This window comes from Mytilus edulis, chromosome 5 (assembly GCF_963676685.1).
Source record: "Mytilus edulis chromosome 5, xbMytEdul2.2, whole genome shotgun sequence".
Classification (NCBI taxonomy): Eukaryota; Metazoa; Mollusca; class Bivalvia; order Mytilida; family Mytilidae; genus Mytilus; species Mytilus edulis.
The window spans coordinates 94,767,452-94,788,123 of record NC_092348.1 but is presented as its reverse complement, the minus strand read 5'-3'; the positions used below and the strand labels follow the sequence as shown (position 1 = coordinate 94,788,123).

General features: G+C 31.6%; 2 protein-coding genes across 2 annotated transcripts; one reads left to right on the top strand and one right to left on the bottom strand.

Moving 5' to 3' along the window:
- Nucleotides 1–9: 9 nt before the first annotated feature.
- Nucleotides 10–17,032, top strand: LOC139524846 (lon protease homolog 2, peroxisomal-like). The gene is made up of 17 exons (XM_071319955.1): nucleotides 10–161; nucleotides 1,896–1,986; nucleotides 2,480–2,675; nucleotides 3,420–3,538; nucleotides 4,454–4,606; nucleotides 5,131–5,315; nucleotides 6,219–6,317; nucleotides 7,053–7,127; nucleotides 7,997–8,182; nucleotides 9,777–9,924; nucleotides 11,704–11,783; nucleotides 12,210–12,442; nucleotides 12,883–13,142; nucleotides 13,913–14,125; nucleotides 15,234–15,431; nucleotides 15,997–16,107; nucleotides 16,535–17,032. Exons 1-17 carry the CDS (start codon nucleotides 55–57, stop codon nucleotides 16,643–16,645), a joined length of 2,565 nt encoding a protein of 854 aa, XP_071176056.1. The 5' UTR covers nucleotides 10–54; the 3' UTR covers nucleotides 16,646–17,032.
- Nucleotides 17,033–18,881: 1,849 nt separating this feature from the next.
- On the bottom strand, nucleotides 18,882–20,667 carry LOC139524849 (EKC/KEOPS complex subunit Tp53rkb-like). The gene is made up of 2 exons (XM_071319958.1): nucleotides 20,349–20,667; nucleotides 18,882–19,388 (listed from the first exon to the last, which is right to left on the bottom strand). Exons 1-2 carry the CDS (start codon nucleotides 20,560–20,562, stop codon nucleotides 18,898–18,900), a joined length of 705 nt encoding a protein of 234 aa, XP_071176059.1. The 5' UTR covers nucleotides 20,563–20,667; the 3' UTR covers nucleotides 18,882–18,897.
- Between the last annotated feature and the right edge of the window lie 5 nt (nucleotides 20,668–20,672).

The following is a 20,672-nucleotide window of genomic DNA, read 5'->3' as shown; positions in this document are numbered from 1 at the left end:
CGGGATCATGTGATTGTTTTGGAAAAAGTATCATCACGTGATCAGTAACTGAAAATGGCATCGACTATTTCTATCCCTCGACGTCTTCCACTTTTAGTTGTTGCTGACAATGTTCTTCTGCCAGGCTCATCGATGCGAATACCAGTGAGAAATATGAAAAAGTAATTTTTCATTTAGTTTCAACAATTATTTGCTTTTTTGTTACACATTCAAAATTCTGCGTTACATAAATTACGTTCTACTTTTAGCTATCAATATTAATCAAGGACATTTGTTTATAAAATAAAACACCCTGATTAATCAACTGATTGCTACAGTGAAACCTTTGTAAACCGAACCCTGATAAAAACCGAATTTCAGTTTAAACCGAACAATTTTCAAAGTCCCACAAAATTTCCCTATCTGTCTTGGTTGACCAGTAAATATGTCCCGCTTGAACTATCATACAACAATCACTTTTCTATTGTGGCGTCAGATATTTTGTATTATGACGTCAAATTTTTACGGGAACCTTTCTGATTTGCTATAATGGAGGACAAAAGATGATAAGGTGATCAGCACAATAGTATTTTTCCGTTGCTGATTAACGAAAGAAGAAGAAGAAATCAGTGCCAGCAGCTCTTCATCATAATCTTTTATTCAGAATGTCATTAGGAGCTTAAATTGTCGCATGGAATAGATGTCAATGGTGAAAGTTTTTCAATGTCCATTTCCTCAATTATTTCATTTATGCTTAATTTTATTTTAAGACTTAAACCAATTACTGCAGTAGACAAATTTACTTTTGTATGCATCTTTATTGCATTTTTAGTAATGAATTATCACAGGCAATGTTACAGGATGATCCGGGAGCGTTTTTTTCTTTTTTTTTGGGGGGGGGGCCCTTTTTCATGGGAAAATTTTTGTTGATTATATAGGGAATCACTAAAGCAAGACTGTGCTAGGCCCCCTCTTCTGTCAGTCAATTTCCATTGTAATGATGTAAAATGATAAAAGGGTCATTGACTTTGTTTTAATGGTATACATTTATCCAAGTGGTGTACTAGGAGAAAAAGTACCATGAAATGTTGAAAATATCGCAACATTATGGTCTTTAAGGTCTTCTAGTTTTTTATGTTTTTCACTACCAACAAGGTAACAGATTGGTAATAAACCAAAATCAAAGTCAATTCAAATATGAAATTAAAAATATACCTTCATGTGGTAATTTTGATGAGGTCTTCATTTTGGAAATTTGTTGGAAATTTGTTGTGCATTTTTATCCTATGGAAAGACTTATTGTTTTGTAAAATAAACACAAGCTGATTTTTGTAAAAACATTTGGAATATCAACATAAATTTTCTTTGAACTTGTCTAATGATTCTTTTATATCAAATTTTGCTGGTTTAAGCAAATGTTTTTTCTTATTATCATGATTATCCATTTTTAATAAAAAAAAAGTCATCAGTGACTTTTTCATAACAATTGGCTCAAATAATCTACATGTATTATCAAGTCAAATTTGATTGTTAAAAACAGGACTACATCAACTTGTAACCAGTCGATCAGTATAAAAATCATACGAAAATGCATTTTTTTACCGATAATTCGCAGCTTGACATTGTAAAAAATAACATTTACGTGATCAATGACATTACCTCCCACATTACTGTATCACATGTCCTTCAATTGAATTTCATCAGACTTCAACGGGTAAAAAAAACTCACAATATTTTTTGAATTTACAACAGGTTTTTTTTAGTGTCTTAAACTATATTCATGTACACTGATATGATATAAAGTATGAATATTTGTAAGACCATGCTACTATCTTATTTTTACTTTAGTATGTACATGTTTAAAAGTAATAAAGTATGAATATTTGTAAGACCTTGCTATTATCTTATTTTTATAGTATGAACATGGTTAAAAGTCGATTGATGAGTAGAAGTACACTGAGCAGCACCATAATTGGAGTTATTCCACAAGAGTCAAAAGATGATCAAGTAAATGTCTTTTATTAGAATATTGTCTAGTGATTCAAAGTGGATGTTTTTATATTATCATAGTAAGACACTGTCAGAGTTGAGTAAATCATTACCACTATGTTTCTTCATTGATTTTGCTCAGAGCTTCTCATTGCCTTAAATAAAATACATTAATAACTATACATTTCTTGGTTTAATCTGATTTTGCCAATATATTGACACAGAATAAGGCAGCAACACTCAATTAGTTTACATGAGAGCAGAACATTGAGTAAGATAAAAAATAAATATAATGGATTTAAACTTTTTGCCATGTGGTTAAACTTTTTGCCATGTGGTATCATCTAAAATGAGTAAGATATAATATTCTACCACTGCATTGTGTGGGATACTTTGACATTTCTCTTCTTTTCATTGTTATATTCTCAAATACATATATATAAGTTAAAGATCTGCTTTGTATGAAACCCACCATATTTAAATTTCAATTGTACATTGTTTCTATTCACAGGAAGATGACATGTCCTCACTACATTCTATTGGTACTGCAGCGGTCGTCGTACAAGTAACTGGCACCAATTGGCCACGCCCATCTTATACATTACTTGTGACTGGCCTATGCAGGTTTAAGATGGAAACTTTATTACAAGAGTCACCATATCTGGTAGCTTCAGTTACACAATTGGACAAACTTTCTGAAGATTTTGGTAAATATGTTTCATATAATCAATAATGATGTTAGAATTTACCTGATGACCAGTGATGAGTATACTGTGGATTCATTTATTTTCAAGGGTATCAATTTTTCGTGGATTGCTAAAAACTTGCATATTCGTGGATATTTAATTTTGATTTTGTGGTTTTGCCAATCTCTGTATACAAAACCTATTGAAAATATGTTATTCGTTGAACATTTGAATTTGTGGTTCACCTGTGCCCACGAAAGCAAGGAAAATTGGTATCCAACGAATAATAATGAATCCACAGTTTGTATGATAGATGGTTATTATTTATGATTATGATTTTATTTCTTGAATAGTATTGACATTTATATCCATGGCACCATGTTCTAATGGGTAATTTTCGCATTAATAATGTTTACTTGTTCAAGATGTAAAATAAAAAACATGTTGTTTAATTGATATTAAAGGTAACCATGCACACTTTTATTCATACATAGCCTAGGGAGCTACCATTTGATGGGAAGGGGGATATGATGAAATATGAAAAAAAGGCAGGACAGGAGTTTTGTTAAAGAAAAGGCAGGACAGGAGTTTTGTTAAAGAAAAGGCAGGATGAGCGACCTGGTAAAAAAAAAGGCAGGATGACAATTTTATTAAAAAAAAAGTCAGGATAGACTAATAAAAAAAAAGTCAGCACCAAAAAGAGTGAAAAATGAAAAAGCAGGATAGAGAATATAACTCAAATTTCAATTATTATTTTAATTGCAGATGAATTTACAAAGAAACATGGAGGTGATCTTGACAACTTGGCAGATAATTTCCGTGAACAAGCAGGAAAGCTTGTTGATATGTTAGATATTTCTATACCTGTGGTTGCTAAACTTAAGGTAAAGCTAACTTATATAGTTGTCATTATCAGATATGGTGGCCTATGGCTGTTTTCTATTCTTTGGTCAGGTTGTTGTCTCTTTGACACATTCCCCATTTCCTCATCTCATTTTACTTTGTTTCTCTACAGTTTCTATTGTTATTTTACCAATTATTATACTATTAAATAATAAGGTGATGTAGTATGATTACCTATGAGACCACTTATATAACCTTAAACAATGAGATAAACCAATACCCGTACACTATAGATTTAAAAAGCCTTGACATGTAAAATGTCATACCGTTCAAACAAGAAAACTAACAGGATAATTTATAACAAAACAATTTACAAAAACTAATACAACAGACATGAATAAGTGACAACCTGTGATCTACAGGCTCCTGACTTGGACATACAAATAAAGATTTAAGAATGTGGTGGGTTAAACATGTTTGTGAGTGCTTAACCCTCCCTGTATCCTGGGACAGTGGTGTAACAACAACAACAACAATTTTTATTTGTCAATCAAGACGCCCCGAGGAGCAGTCCAATTACAGTTTAAATTAAAGTGTACAAATAATTGTGGTGATTTTTTTTTCATTGAACTACACAAAGCAAAAACAAACTGTAAAAATCGATGTAAAAAAAAGGGGGGGGGGACAATTTAGCCACAGATATTATTAAAATTTTTTTTTTTTTTAAAGAGTTGATACAGTTTAAAACGAGATCAGTGTTAATTCTCAATTTTCTAAATAGATTAGAAAAAAGCACAGCTACAGGTACCTATTTTTGATATTATGAAACTCCTTTTATTTCCTGTTTTACCTAAGAGACAAAATTGCTTTCTTTCTGAAGGCAATATATTTTTTTATTTTTATTTAATGGGAAGGTAATCAATTAGCAATAATAAAGTCTTCATGATGTATTTCAGAAAATGCTTGAGAATTTACCAAGCCAACATTTACCTGATATTTGTGCTGCTATTGTTAAGGCATCATATGCAGAGAAGATCCAGGTGCTTGATGCTGTCGATCTTAATGAAAGATTTAAAAAGGCACTTCCGTTACTGATGAGACAAATAGAGGTAGATATTAAATATAGATTCCACCACTGCAACAAGTGTGTTACGATATTTCTCCACTCGAGACAGTTGAATGTTAATATTTAAAGCTTGAGACTTGCCAAGCTTTTTAAATTATTAAAAGTTATCTGTTGAGAGTAGAGAAATATCAGTTTGCACAAGTTATGAGTGTTGGAATCTGTTTCTCTAATGATTTTTATCCTTCCCTTTCAAGATTTTAAGAAAGTTATGTTCTTTATACGTAACGTCATCAGACATCCTAATCAAATATGATCAATCATTTGTCAAAAGTAGATTTTTCACTGGTGAGGAGAAATATTATTCTCACACAGATCAAGAAATGTGAAAATGGCTCAAAATTTAAAGAAGAAATACATTTCATTTTGGTGAATGTCAATGAAATGAAAACATATATACAATATATACCAACACCAGTATATTAACCAATAATGAACAAAAACTCCAATTAGTTAGCTTCAGATGACACTGTACAAATTCTAAAGAACAACCTTTGATTCTTGTTTCAGGGACTGACATTGCTCCAGAAAGCTAGGAAAGATAGAGTAGGTGTGGAAATAGTTGCTCGCAAAAAGGGTGATCCATTTGGTCGTCCAGGCAACATGAAAAGAGCACTTAATAAGATTTCCACTGACCTTGATGACGATGATGATGCTGACAGTGATGAAATAAATGACCTTGAACAAAAAATTAAGTAAGTGTGACCATGGAAGAATTATATTGACAGGAGCTCATGTATCTATAGGACATGTCAAGTTTATTATCAAATACTGAACGATTTTGTGGTATCTCTCTATAAACGTTTGAAGTCCGTACGTTTGTTGGAGTTCCTGTCAATTTAATACTTGAGGCTCCCTCAGGGTACCTCCCTCAGGTTGCAAGGTCGCTTTTAAATTTGTCGAGAGGTCGTTTTTAAGGGAAATGTACAGGTCGTAGGTCGTTTTTTTCTCAACACAGAGAACGGAAGTCGGTCGGAGGTCGTTTTTTTCAAATTTTACAGGTCGCAGGTCGTTTTTAGAAGGCCCTCAGGTCGGAAGTCGCCTCTAAAAAGACCAGAAGTTGCAGGTTGTTTTTTACCCTGCGGGAGCCTCATACTTCCATGGTGTGACAGTGTCATTCTGTGAACAGAATATGTTGAGATAAAAATATTTGTGTATGATTTCAGTATTTTTATCTTTATTTGTTTATATTTAAGATACAAAATATGTTATAAAACATTGGAAAACACTGTACAAAAGTGATGTGACTACAAACAATACACTTTTCTAAAGTTTTATGATTGTCTTTTAATATCTTTGTTTGCTATGTTTTTGTTTATTTTGTGAAATGATTCATTATTTTATTTTTTTAGATTCTTATATTATAATGAGTTTTACACTTGTTTTTGATTAAAATAAAACATTATGTTGATTTATGTATCTCATGCTTGATATTGAACAGACGCTGAAATTCTTCTGCATGACCCTGTTGATGTTAGAAACAATTTCTAGAGTACACATAATTGCAAGTCAGGGAAATGAAAGCACTCTACAGTGTAACATTAAAAGCAAATTAACTTTGATATTTGTAGGATATAATTTTAGAGATTTTTTTCCAGATCTGCTCACATGCCTGAACATGCTTTGAAGGCTGTAATGAAAGAAATCAAAAGATTAAAGAAGATGCCACAACAAATGCCAGAACATGCAATGATCAGGTTAATTTATGATTTCATATCTTGTTTATGTTTAACTTTTCAAAAACCATATACATGTACGGTAAATTCAGAAATTATTACTGTTTTTATTACTGTGTAAAATGCGCCAGAGTTGTAATCACAATAATTAAAACTCTCATTTTGAAATTTGTTAAATAAATAACAGGATTTTTCTGCATATTGCAAAAATTAAAATGGCATTTTAGTCTAAAATGACAAAATCGCAATAATAAATGCAGGCAATAATTTCTGGATTTGCAGTATCGGTATATGGTATATCTCCACTATCAATGATCACTGATAATATATGTGTATATGAGAATGTTAATCAAATTCTTCTATCTAATCAAAGGGCTTTGAGCTCTTAAAAAAAGAAAGGAAGAAAAATAAACCTTAGGCCAATTAAAATTAATTGGTAGATTTTCATCCCCGCCCGCCCCTCTGAAATCGTCCCGCCCTGATTTTTGTTATTTTGAAAATTTTTCGATTTCCGGATTTGTTCATCTCCGTTTCCAGTAACCGTCAAAAATTGTGTTTCCTTCCAAATTTCCTGTTTCAAAATTGGAAATAAAAATTAAAAAATTAAAATCCTCCCACCCGCCCCATTTTTTTCAAAAATTTGGATGAAAATCTTCTAATTAATTTTAGTTGGCCTTACAACAAAGATAGCATAGAACTAGAGGTATTATAAAAATAATATTTTAGATATACAAATATGCGTTTATTGTATTACAGAAACTATTTGGAATTAATGTCAGAACTTCCTTGGTCAAAATCCAGTAAAGATATCTTAGACATTGAACAGGCAAGGTAAGTTCACATTTTATTTTTGTTTTGAGTTTTTTTAAATAATTTTGATCTGAATGCAACCTAGAAAGATAAGGGGAGCATATTGTCACTAGTTTTTTTAATTTGACCAAAATAAATGATTTCCAGATAACAATTTTTTTTTAATGGCAGCTATCTTTCTACTTTCTACTATTTACAATCTTTTTAATTATTAAAATACAGTTCAATTTTCATTGTGATTGCTGCTATTATTCTGGAGAATTAAAAAAAAAGAAATTTGTAATATACATCTTCCAAGAAGATGTGGTATGAGTGCCATTGAGACAACTCTCCATCCAAGTCTCAATTTGTAAAAGTAAACCATTATAGGTCAAAGTATGGCCTTCAACGTGGAGCCTTGGCTCACACCGAACAGCAAACTATAAAGGGCCCCAAATATGAAATGTGTAAAACCATTCAAACTGGACATGAGAAACACTTGTGAACCACATCAACAAACTACAACTACTGAACATCAGATTCTTGGACAGGTGCAAACAAATGCAGTGGGCTTAAACTTTTTTAAAGGTACCAACCTGTGCCCTTATCTGAAACAATAGTGTAACATCATAACATAGAAAGTTGCTTATACAGATGGAATTTACATTCTATCAAAGCAGTTTTTGCAATTCATGTGTCACGCCCCTTTAAAAAAAGCTAATGTTTACCAGATGATAAATTCCACTTTGTTTTGATCAGTAGCTTTAATTTTTGAGGAGACTACCTAAACAGCTATAAAACACTGTTTAATTTTCATTTTCAACATTGGATTCTGAAATCCATTTTAATTAAATAAATATATTGCAAATGTTGAATAATTAGAAATTAAAGTTACCAAGTTTTTATTGCAGGCGTGATTTGGATGTGGACCATTATGGATTGGAGAAATTGAAAAAAAGAGTTCTGGAATATTTTGCAATAAGACAGTTAAAGAATTCATTAAAAGGACCTATACTATGTTTTGTTGGTCCACCTGGTGTTGGGAAAACAAGTATTGGCAGATCTATCGCTCAAACACTTGGTAGAGAATTTCACAGGTTAAGTAGTATATATATATTTGTTTAGGAAATTTCTCACTGCATTGAAGACCTATTGGTGACTTTCTGTCGTTGTCTGTTCTGTGGTCTCTTTGACACATTCCCCATTTCCATTCTCAATTTCATTTATTTTCTTGGCTGGCATATTTTGCATGATGTGACCTTTCAGAGGTTTTGTTGGTGACTTTGTGACTTTTAAAAGAACCAGTTTTATTTTCCTTGTTTAAAATGTACCTGGCGACCTGAGCAGTGTTCTCCCCAGGTGTTTTAATGTCGCGATACCACTACGCTATATTTTCTTCCCTCAATGCTATAATTATTTTGAGGATGTTATTTTCCTCATTTCTATATGGAAAAAACATGTCCTAAATTTTGAACTTTCATCTAATTACCACTTATGATCATAAAAAATATATCACCTTTAATATCCCTTCAAGTCAGACAATAGACAATTAAGAGTGTTCAAATAGGTGTTAATTGCCCTTTGAGGAATAACTGTTTGGATAGGAATACCCCAAGCTGTCACTTGTGACATGATTAATACCACGTGGTCTGCAAAATATTACAGCAGTATTACTTTCTTTCTCTTTTTGTAAATCGAGAGGGAAAAGTTTGATTATGAGCTAAATAAGTTTTGGTCTTTCTTGAGAAAGTGATCATAATTGGCTTTAGTTTATGTTTCATCCATTTAATGCATTAAAAACGACGTATTTATTCCAGATCTCTTGTCAAACATGGTTTATTTTCGTATTTTTCATTGCTTTCGGCGGCCATTTAATATTTTAGTGTAAACTACTGGTCGGAATAACTACATTTGCACAAATGGCACAATAGACAGAAAACAATGATACCTAAAGAGAAAACTAAGCATTAACAGACTTTTTGTTAGATAACTTTGTTAAGAATATATATCATTTTGATAAAAAGAAAAAACTGGGACTGATTCATTGAATACCACGAACCAATATATATTTCATAGACAATAATTGATAAAGAATTTTTTTAACTGGGTAGGTAGGGTAACTGGAACCACACATATATTTTTATTTGGCCCAAGAGGAAAAAATAATTCTGGAACTATAAATGAATATAGAAAACATTAACTTAGAATATTGTTATCATGGTTATAGTTTAATTGTATTCTCAGTCATGAATTCAACAATATTGACACAAAGAATATTTAATTCACCAAATAAGAACCTATAGCATACAAAAAATATAATACATTTTGTAATAAACAATAACGCATATATCATAATGGAAATAGAGCATTGCCACGACGCAACAAATTACATTGAAAAAAATACATTTTTTTTATGCCAAATGTGATGCTATCCAAAATTTCTGGGGAGAACACTAGATCTGAGGCATTTTAAAACATAACCCTGTGGCATAAAGGGGGAGGGGAGCTGGTTTCCTACTAGAGCCCTGTGTATAAAATAATATTGAAAAATATGTGACATTTTAAAGTTTTTGTGTGAAAGAAACATCAAGTCAATATAAACTGAATTCAAAAACATCAGAGTTATAAATGATATACATCCAGACATGGTTTAAACCATTTATATGATTATTTTATTTTGTAATAATACAGAATATCCCTTGGAGGTGTTTGTGACCAGTCAGACATCAGAGGTCACAGAAGGACATACATTGGGTCAATGCCAGGCAGAATTATTCATGGAATTCGATTGGTTGGAACAAATAATCCTGTATTTTTACTTGATGAAGTTGATAAACTGGTAAGACAGATTACAGTGTAAGGGAGAAACATTTGAAGCCTTAGCAAGTAGTTATTTGGTTCAAATTTAACATAACAACCATGAATTACTGCATCTTTAATTTGTTATGGTTCTGGTGAACTGACATTTATTTTGTGGTTTCATGATATTGATATCACAATCAGGTGACTTAGTATGATAGCCAATGAGACAACTTTCCTATATGCTATACATCTAATCAACTATAACGCTGTTTTCAAAATAAGTATGTCTCATTACTTTATATCTTAAACGCAGTAAAAATTTACTGGTACTTCCACAAGATTGGAAGTTTTATAAAAGTTCTTTAAGGAATGACTGTAATATTTTTTCTGTCTATGAAGAAATAACATAAAAAATGTGGTGCACACTGAATAATGCACATAGCGGGTTATTTAACAGTGTGCACCACATTTTTAACCGGATTTTTGTGACAAAAATGTCGGTTATTGATTTGGGGATGTACGGTGGGCGGGCGGTCGGTCGGGCGGGCGGCAATCAAATGTTGTCCGTGCATTAACTCATAAACAGTTCAACCAAAGCTTTTAAAATTTTAATATGTTGTTACTGACAACTAAATGAAGGTCAAGTTCAATAATGGCGATTTTGAATTTTACCATTCAGGAGTTATGGTTCTTGAAAGATTGAAAAATGGAGTTTCCAGTCGTGTCCGTGCATTTACGCATGAATTGTTCTACCTAAGCTTCCCAAATTTTAATATGTTGTTACTGATGACAAAATGGAGGTCAAGTTCAATAATGACGATTTTGACTTTTACCGTTCAGGAGTTGTGGTTCTTGAAAGATTGAAAAATGGTGTTTCCAGTCGTGACCGTGCATTTATGCATGAACTGTTTTACCAAAGCTTCCCAAATTTTAATATGTTGTTACTGATGACAAAATAGAGGTCAAGTTCAATAATGACGATTTTGACTTTTACAGTTCAGGAGTTATGGTTCTTGAAAGATTGAAAAATGGTGTTTCCAGTCGTGTCCGTGCATTTTCTCATGAACCATTCAACCAAAGCTTTTGAAAATTTTATATGTTGTTACTCATGGCAAATTAGAGGTCAAGTTCAATAATGACGATTTTCACGTTGTTGCATTTACTCATGAACCATTCAATCTAAGCTTTTCAAATTTTAAGATGTTGATACTGATGACAAAATGGAGCTCAAATTTGATATTGACGATTTTCACTTTCACCATTCATCAGTAATGGTTCTTGTGATATTGCCAGGACACAAATAAATATTAATAAATCCGGTTTGCTGTCGTTGTGACAGCCTATTGTTTATGTTATTTCGAATAGACTGACAAAATATTACAATTATTTCTTATAATTTAATTCTAAATTCCATTTTAAACCAGCGTAAATCATGAAAAAATGTTGATGACGTCATGGTCACATGACAAAATTGTGTCTATGATATGATAAATAAAAAGACGTCAGCCAATCAAAAGACGTGTTACATCCAAAATTAAATTATTTTAGGATGCCTTCAATCTGAACATCATGGATGAATTTGAAGAAAAAATGAAACAATCCTGCAAAACATTTTTGTTTGTATTCTGTGAAGAATAAGGTAAACCAGTGGACTTCCCAATTTAATGTTTGGAATACATTCAGGAAATAGTTGCTAATTTATTTGTATGTATAGGCCTTCATTTCTAACATTTCTGTTTTAAAAGTAGAAAAATAAGAATGCCATTCACATTCGTTTAAAAACTACTTAACATTTAAGTATTAATTTTATTTTCAGGGGAAGTCACTCCATGGTGACCCTGCTGCTGCTCTGTTGGAGGTATTAGATCCTGAACAGAACCACACTTTTACAGACCAGTATCCTTTTGAAGATTTATAGTGAATTTTTTTTAGTAAATCGTAAATCAACAATACTGCTGTCTTTTAAAAAAAAAACAGTATGGTATATTTTTTTCATTATTGTATGTTTGAAGTGTACTAGGAGTAGGAAACAGGGGCATTGGTTAATTGAAATGGTGAAAAAATATGTTTCTTTCTATCCAGAATAGTTTTTGAATTAGCTTTCAACATAAGTATGGCAGTTATAGTCAAATATTTTCACCTCTCAAGTAATGCATCGAATGGTGATAAACAGTTTCTGGCATGGAAGCCTTTGACCTTTCTATTAGCAATGAAAGTATATCAATATTATATATTTCTTTTTAGATTTTACACTCTAATAGAATGTTTTTGTAATTTCTATATATTTATGATTTCATAGATATTTTCCTCAATGCACAATAGTTATTTGAATGTTCCTTTTGACCTTTCACAAGTGTTGTTCATAGCAACAGCAAACAATATGGCCACCATTCCTGCAGCATTGTTAGACAGAATGGAATTAATTCAGATACCAGGGTATACACAGGAAGAGAAATGTAACATAGCAACAAGACATCTTATATCAAAACAGTTCAAAGAGCATGGACTGACTGCTGAGCAGTTACAAATACCTGTAGATTCTACTAAAATGATTAGTATGTACTTCTGTGTTTGATATTATTTGCATTCAATTTACTACATGATAGATATATGAAGATGTGGTATGAGTTCCAATGAGGCAACTGTCCTTCCAAGTCACAATTTATATAAGTAAACCATTATAGGTCAAGGTACATTCTTTAACTTCAACACATCATGTCCTTATATTTTAGATACACAGAAGAATGAGATTGTCAGAAAATTTCTTTATAACAATCAGTTTCTATATCCCTGTTGCCAATGTTTCTTTGAAACCAAAGGAACACTGTTAAATAAGAACGGAGAATGCAATACCATTATGCAGATAACCTGAGGCTGTATTTTGGAAGTATTTTCTTTGTTTCACCAGCAAACTGACTTGATAAATTCGGGTCAAGCTTATCAATGTCAGTTCAAACATATATCCATAACCAGTTTGTATTTTTTTTCATTCTAGTATCAAAATATACACGTGAAGCTGGCGTGAGAAACCTAGAGAGAAAGATAGGTGCTGTCTGTAGAGCTGTTGCTGTCAGGGTCGCTGAAGGAATGTCCAAATCCAAACAGGAAAAACGGGAAACTCCTAAATCAGAAGAAAAAAAACAGGTCATCAATAATAGCTTACCAGAGAACTTATCGCAGGATGCCACTACAATGGCTCATCCACCAGAAATGCCAATTTGTATTGATGAAGCTGCTATCAAGGATATTCTGGGGGTAATAATTATTGTCTCACTTTCTTGTCAGAGTCCTCAATGCTATTCAACTTTATACTTGTTATGCTTTCCAAATATTTTGGTCTGATCGTCACTGATGAGTCTCATGTAGGCAAAAGATGCATCTGGCGTATCAAATGATAAGCCTGAACTTTGAAAACTAATTATCAATGCAAATAAAAGAGGTGGTTAGGTTGCAAATGATACAAGTATCCAGCAGAATCTAAATGACATAAAGATCATCAATGGTCTTCAACAAATTTATGTTTATGTATTGAAGAGATCTTTATTGATAGTTGATATTGATCAGATAATAGTCAAGTCATTTCAACAAGAGTTTAAGGACATGACCTTATAATAAAATTTATTAATTTATTATTCATTTATTAATGAAATCCGTTACCCGCTGTATATGCAAATTATTGCCCTTGATTACATCAGTTTCCCGCTGTATATGCAAATTATTGCCCTTGATTAACATTTATTACATTTGTCCAGATGAAAAAAAGGTTTTGGATTTTTTTATTTTAGGCAAAAAGGATTCGAATAGGAGATTACGAAGTATTTCATTTTAATTATGCTGTCATTTGCCTTTCCAGACTTTCAATTCATGATTTTCTTTCAAAATTGTTTGTCGTTAGTGTACGACCAAAATTGCTTACAGTGACCTTGAGTATGAAGTGCTAATGGAATTTCAAGATAAGATTAAGAATTACATTATTTTTTTCAGCATAAAATTTCCTATTCAACTTAAAATTAACTATGTTTTAGCCACCTCAGTTTGAGAGTGAAGTATCTCAAAGGCTTGTACAACCTGGTGTGGCTGTAGGCTTAGCATGGACAGTAATGGGTGGAGAAATTATGTTTGTTGAGGCTACTAGGATGGATGGAGAAGGAAAGCTCATTCTGACTGGACAGCTTGGTGATGTGATGAAGGAATCTGCTAACTTGGCCATGAACTGGGTTAGGGCTAATGCAAAGAAGGTAGTTGTTTATATTTAGTCTAGTTTATAATATTGGTAACTACAATTTTCAAGAAGGAAAAAAATGATATTGTGCAAATCTTGATCATAAATTGACAGAAAGTTTCATAAAGAGACCATATAACTTCCTGGTAATTGTACTTTTGAAAAAAAAATGGGAGATGAAAGTGCACTACTATTATTTAATAAACTGATACACATATCTACATTTTTTAATTCTCCCTTGAACTGAAGAACTGTAATTTTCAGCTATTTTCATCACTTCTTCTTATGACATTCAGCATTGCAACACCTTTCATGTGTCAAGGGAACAACACTGTAAAATAATTTTAAAATTTGAACAGAAAATTGTGCAGAAATATATGGTACAAAAAGAAAGGCTGAAGATATTCAAGTCTAGTTGATAACACCATGGCAATGGAAAAGGTTGAAACAACAAATAATTTTGTTAAACTCAATGACTTTTTTTGAAATTATTGTTTGAATTAAAAAGTATTTTTATTGTGATATAGATTAAATCCGGAAAAAAAATTACAGAATTTAATGGATAATGAATAATTACTGGCATTTATTTTTCTTTTAGCTTACAGTGAGTTAATTATACGTACAGTAGCTAGCAGTAATTTGTACCATTCCCATATAATCCTACGTTTCATTTCTACATTCATTATAAATCCAGGGGTTTTATTCATTTCATCTGAATTCCATTATTTGCGTCATATTTGCATGAAGTAGTATGCTATTTATATTTACAACACATTTTATTTTGCAACCTGGCAGGGATTAAATCCTTGCACTGTATTATCATGTTTTTGATAATTAACAGTATCTGGATATGTCTATTTTTTATTTAGATATTTTTACATTTGTAGTTATAAAAATCGTAAATGTACTGGTATGGAAAAAAAAGTTGTTCTTCAATTTGTATAGGATATTTTTTTTATAATTCGTCAGTCATTTTACAAAAATTTATAATGTAAGTGCTTAAAATATAGAATTCATCTCTCAGAATCAGACTTCACAAGGATATTTTAATTTTCTTATCAAACTTTTGGAATAAATGTTTTTGTGTGTTCTAACTTTAATACCTTTATAAATGTATATTACAGCTTACTTTTGGAAATGGCAAGAGTTTGTTGGCAGGAAAAGATATACACATCCATTTTCCTGCAGGTGCTGTAGGCAAGGATGGACCGTCTGCTGGTGTTACCATAGCTACAGTTTTAGTGTCTTTATTCAGTGGACAATTGGTTAGATCAGACACAGCAATGACAGGGGAAATAACTCTCAGAGGATTAGTACTTCCTGTAAGTTTGTTTTTTTAATTTTCTTATTTTGACAAAAATGTGCAAAAATGAATGTACTTTTAGTATCTTTTATCACTATTCAAGAGGATTCAGAAAGCAACAGACTGTGAGACTAATATGAACTTGTCATGCTTCTAAATATAGAATAAGATGTCTCTCAGGTGCATCAAATATCTGATTAAAAGCATTTATTCTATTATCAACAGCATGCACATAAGAGATTACTATGGATGCATTATTTTTGAGGAATTTGTTGGTAGAGGTAAACCATAATTTAAATGTACAACAAATTATAGATTTGCTATATACTTTGTATGATGTCGACTTGGTAAAACCACTAAATCAAAAATTCACACAAAATGTAAGTTTTCCTTATTCCTGACGTAACTTTGCATGTAAAAAAAAGGCTGGGAAATCAAATCATACACTGCTTGGTGTGTAGCTTTTACACATGAAATCCACTTGAATGATTAGCCTAAAATTGTTATAAAATAAAAGATTTAGTACTTCTTCTGGAAGCACAAATAATGTGTTTATTAATACTTTTTTTTACATGTATTAACAGGTTGGTGGGATAAAGGAGAAAGTACTTGGAGCACATAGAGCTGGTATTAGAAGAGTTATCCTACCCAAGAGGAATATGAAAGATTTATATGAGATCCCTAATAATGTCAAGGTTAATATTAAAATAAAAACACATTTATAATTTTATTACAAAGTTTGTAATTCTTTCCTGTAAAATTCCATTGCAATTTTAATGTTCCTGACATTTCTTTGGAATATTTAGTATTAACTTTATCCATCATGGTGTCTGAAAAAAATGGTCAATAGATGGACTTTTTTACCATAATTACATATATGTAATACTCTTTTATTTATATAAGCATCAAGTGAAGTAAAAAGAGGTTTGAAATATCTTTCATTCATGCCCAAGTAGCCCAACTCTCATGTACTTTGAAATGGAACTGTTGAGATGTCCTTGTTTTAATAGGTCAAAAAAGTGTAAAGATTTTTATATATATATATCATTTTTATCAGTAAAAAATTGTACTTGACGTGAAATTTTCAAGTTTTTATCTATTTTTACTATATTTACATTTTAGGGTGAGATGTCTTTCATATTTGCCAGTCAATTAGAGGATGTATTGAATGCAGCATTTGACAATGGATTCCCAGCCCTGCCTATGGAAGATGTTACACCAAGTAAATTGTGAGGCTTGGAAGAAATTAAATGTCATACTTGGAAAAGAAATTGAATATTCAACGCCCAAGGAATGAAAATCAAGACACGAAATATTACTTCCAAGATGGCATGACATTATTTATGTACAGAAGTTTCTTTATCATGTGTTCATAATTAATCAGAAATAGTTTTTGAGTTAAAATAATTTGGATAGTCCTACTTTTACCATGTTCATGTAGTGGGAGCTGAGTTAATTAAAGGGAGATAAATATAATTTAAAATTTTTGAGAATGATGGAGATGAACAATTGTTGTTAAATGTACTGATCTGTGAAACTATATTATTAATTGTTATTTTTATTATGTTAATGTTTTGTAAAAATTTAATAATTAAAATTGATTTATAACGATTTAGAAAATTGTGTGCATTATAACTGTTTGATAATAACACCTTTAAGAAGTCCATGTAGTATCAGTAAGAGTAATTTGGTATTTTGGTAGAACTTGTATTGCTAAACACTCATTCTGACTATTAATAAAAGATTTTGAGAAAATCAGGAAAAAAAGAAGTCAATCGAATTGGTGATCTTAATCATATTGGTATTTTGTAGATCTTTTATTGCTGATCTCCTCAGTTGTTTAAAGTTTCTTTATCTTTTATAATAAGAAAAAATATGCAGAATTCTTTTATTGGTGGCCTTTCCTATATGTCCTAAGGGCAATAACTCTGTTAATATTCAATTGATAGTTTCAGTCATATTGGTTTTTGGTAGATCTGTGTAAATGTATTGCTGATAAGTTTCCATCTAGTATAAGTTAAAACTGGTAAAACATGTCATATAAGGTCAACAGTTTCAGTCATGTTATTTTTGTATAACTTGTATCTGGTTCCAGAATCCTCAAACTAGCCCTTTTGGACAGATGAGCTAAAACCTTAATCACTTTAGGGTGAATATGAAGCCACAAGACAGGACAGATGGACATAAACTCTGTTAAACAACTTCATACATTAAATTGTGTTTAATTATCTGTCATAGATACTGAGGCAAAGCCCTTATACAGGTGAATAGCACCTGAATTCTACAGCATGAAATTGAGGTAAGTGCAATATTTTGTATGTCAGACAGACATATCATAGTCCCCTGATAACAAATTCATGGCCTTGGAGGTCAAGTGCTCTTAGTAGTTCATCTACAGTGACCACTAGACAACACTATATATGGAAGTGTTTAACGACCTTGACTGGCTTTACAACACTGAGGCATTTGAATCCTACATGTTCCTTTATTCTCTAGGATTGACAGCTTTCATGCCCATGGCTTTGGTACAGTTTTCTCTGGCTTCTTCCATTGATTTGACTGGAAACAGCATATAACCAAAAGTGCTGTAAGTGGCTACAAATCATATGGTCTCTGGTTGAGAGTTATCTCATTAGCAGGCACTCATTATGATCATACCACATTGTCTTATTTTAAAAATAAACATGAACAATCAATGACATCAATCAATACATCTAATAACAAAGTCATTTGTCAAATTTTAAGCATAGTTACATTTTGTATTGTGAAATGACCCGAAACTTAACCTGCAAACTAAATAAGAGCATGGTACTTTTGCCAGTAAATATGTAAAGACCACTGAAAAAGAACACCAAAAATAGAAAAGAACAGTACATGTATTAAATAAGTAAAGACCATTAAAATGTACTGTTAAACACCTATTCCAGGTTAGGGGAGGTTTGGTATTTAAACCCTGCCATATTCTGTGAGTGTGAGTGCCTATCATACGTAAGGAGCATGTTACTAAGTGCTTTTCATTTGTAGCTGTTTATCATGTACATTTGTATTTTTTTCTTTCATTGTTTTGGTAACATAAATCAGGCAATTAGTTTTCTTGTTAGAATTGTTTTACATTTGTCATTTCAGGTCCATTTTCAGCTGACTATGCAGTAAGGGTTTTTCTCATTGTTGAAGGCTGTATAGCAACCTGGAGTTGTAAACTTCAATGTCATTTGGTCTCTGGTGAAGAGTAATGTCTCATTGTCAATCAGACCATATTTTCTTATATATTAAATCAGAAAGAAACAGAACAATTATGAATAAACTTTACCTAATAAAAAGAAGGCTATTTATTTGATAGGGTTATAGAGAATGTAATGGTCTGCTGAAAAGGGACATTGCATTTAACCATGATATATACATTTTGAAGAAAACACTGCATATAGCCATATACACTGTCAGTAATGAATAAAAAAAAGTTAACCAGAAATAAATTGTAGCTTTATTTATCCAACCATTGTTCTTTTCCTTCCACGAAGTCTAACTTCATCTAATTTGGCAACAACTTCAACTGAACTTTTTAAGTTGTATTTTTTGTATGAGTCAAGAATTGTCTGAAAAAAATCCTCTGTATTCGGATGCGTACTTAAAATGGCTCTTTCTAGTACATATAAATCTACTCCTTTCTCCTCAGCAAAATTTTCAAAATGGCTGAGACCAAAATCTATGATAACAACATCTAATCCAGCAGGGTTACCTCTAAGAAGCATATTTGATGTTGTCAAGTCACCATGTACAATGTTATTTGAATGCATTATTCCTAAAATTTCTCCAACTTTCACTCCTAAAGGTTTAAGAATATTATTTGCGGTATCACTGTTTTCATTGGCTTGAACATGTTGAATATACTCTCTAACAGTTTGTGCATCTTCAATTTCTTCCATGTAAATACTGGAATTTTCCATGTTTGTAAAATATACGGTTGGTGTGCAAATGCCTGAAATTAAAAATAACAATATTTTTTCAAACATAAAATATACTACATGTACAGTGTTAATATACATTACTTTCTGCAACAAAATCTTTTCCAACTACATGTACAGTACTACTTATCTGAAGGCCTATATTCATATATATTGTTTATGCATGTTATGTGTCTATTGGAATTGTCTAACAATATTTCCAAATACTTTGAATAACAAATGAATACAGTTTTACTAGTCTGGGGCATCTGTAGCTGACGATGCAGGCTAATCATGATGACTTCTTGTCTCTGATGCATGAATATTTTTTATTATTAGTTGTTTTCATTAACTACATGTAGCTTACAGTTAAAACAGCAAGTACTCTCTAACCATACTTTGTGTTATTTTGACCTGTTGACGCAATTTGTAATGCATTTCTGTATTTCAAGGTTGACTTACAAATAATGTATTTTGTGTTATATCTTGTCTCACTATTTTTAATATGTACCCCCTTAGTTCAGTTTTTAATATGACAATAAATTTTCACTTCTGTACTCGTACTGAGAACAGCAAATTCATAAATTCTATAATAAAAGATTACTTCCCTACTGGCATGACTGGTCTCCTAACAACAAAATTATTACATTTAAATTTTGTGTAAACTTAACAACATCTTGTCCAAGGTTAGAATTACTTTTAGTAAAATTATGAATTACATGTAAATGTATTATAATTACGAATATAGCATCAGGGATCAGACCATCCCAACCCACCCCAATCATGTGCCTTATAGCTATTTGGAAATCTGTGCCAATTGAACTATTGCAGTCATACAACAATAATTTTTCCGTTATGGCGACAGACATTTGTATTGTGACTTCAACTTTTTATGGGAACCTTTGAGATGTCCAATAACGGCATACAAAAATCGTATATGATTCCCGCTGGTCACCGAAAATAACATTAATTTGGAATCAATGAAAATATATTACCATTCATTCGACATCTCAACAGTGCTCTTACTTCTGATTTAATTCGATGGGTTGTCAAAGACTTGTCTAATGAAGGATGGCGGTAACATTTCGTAAACCTTTCCTTGATAATACAGGGTTTTCCATAAAATGTTGATTTATATAATTTGGCTTCTGCTCCTTGCTTCATCAACACGGGAATTGTAGCAATACTATTTCTTGATTCATCTTCCATACTCCGATGATGTTCTTTAAAGTAACAACGCTACTTATTTCTGGAAATATCGGCCAAGTGCTTGCAGTTTGATAATTTTTATTTTTTAATCAATGTGAATTTGGTGCTTG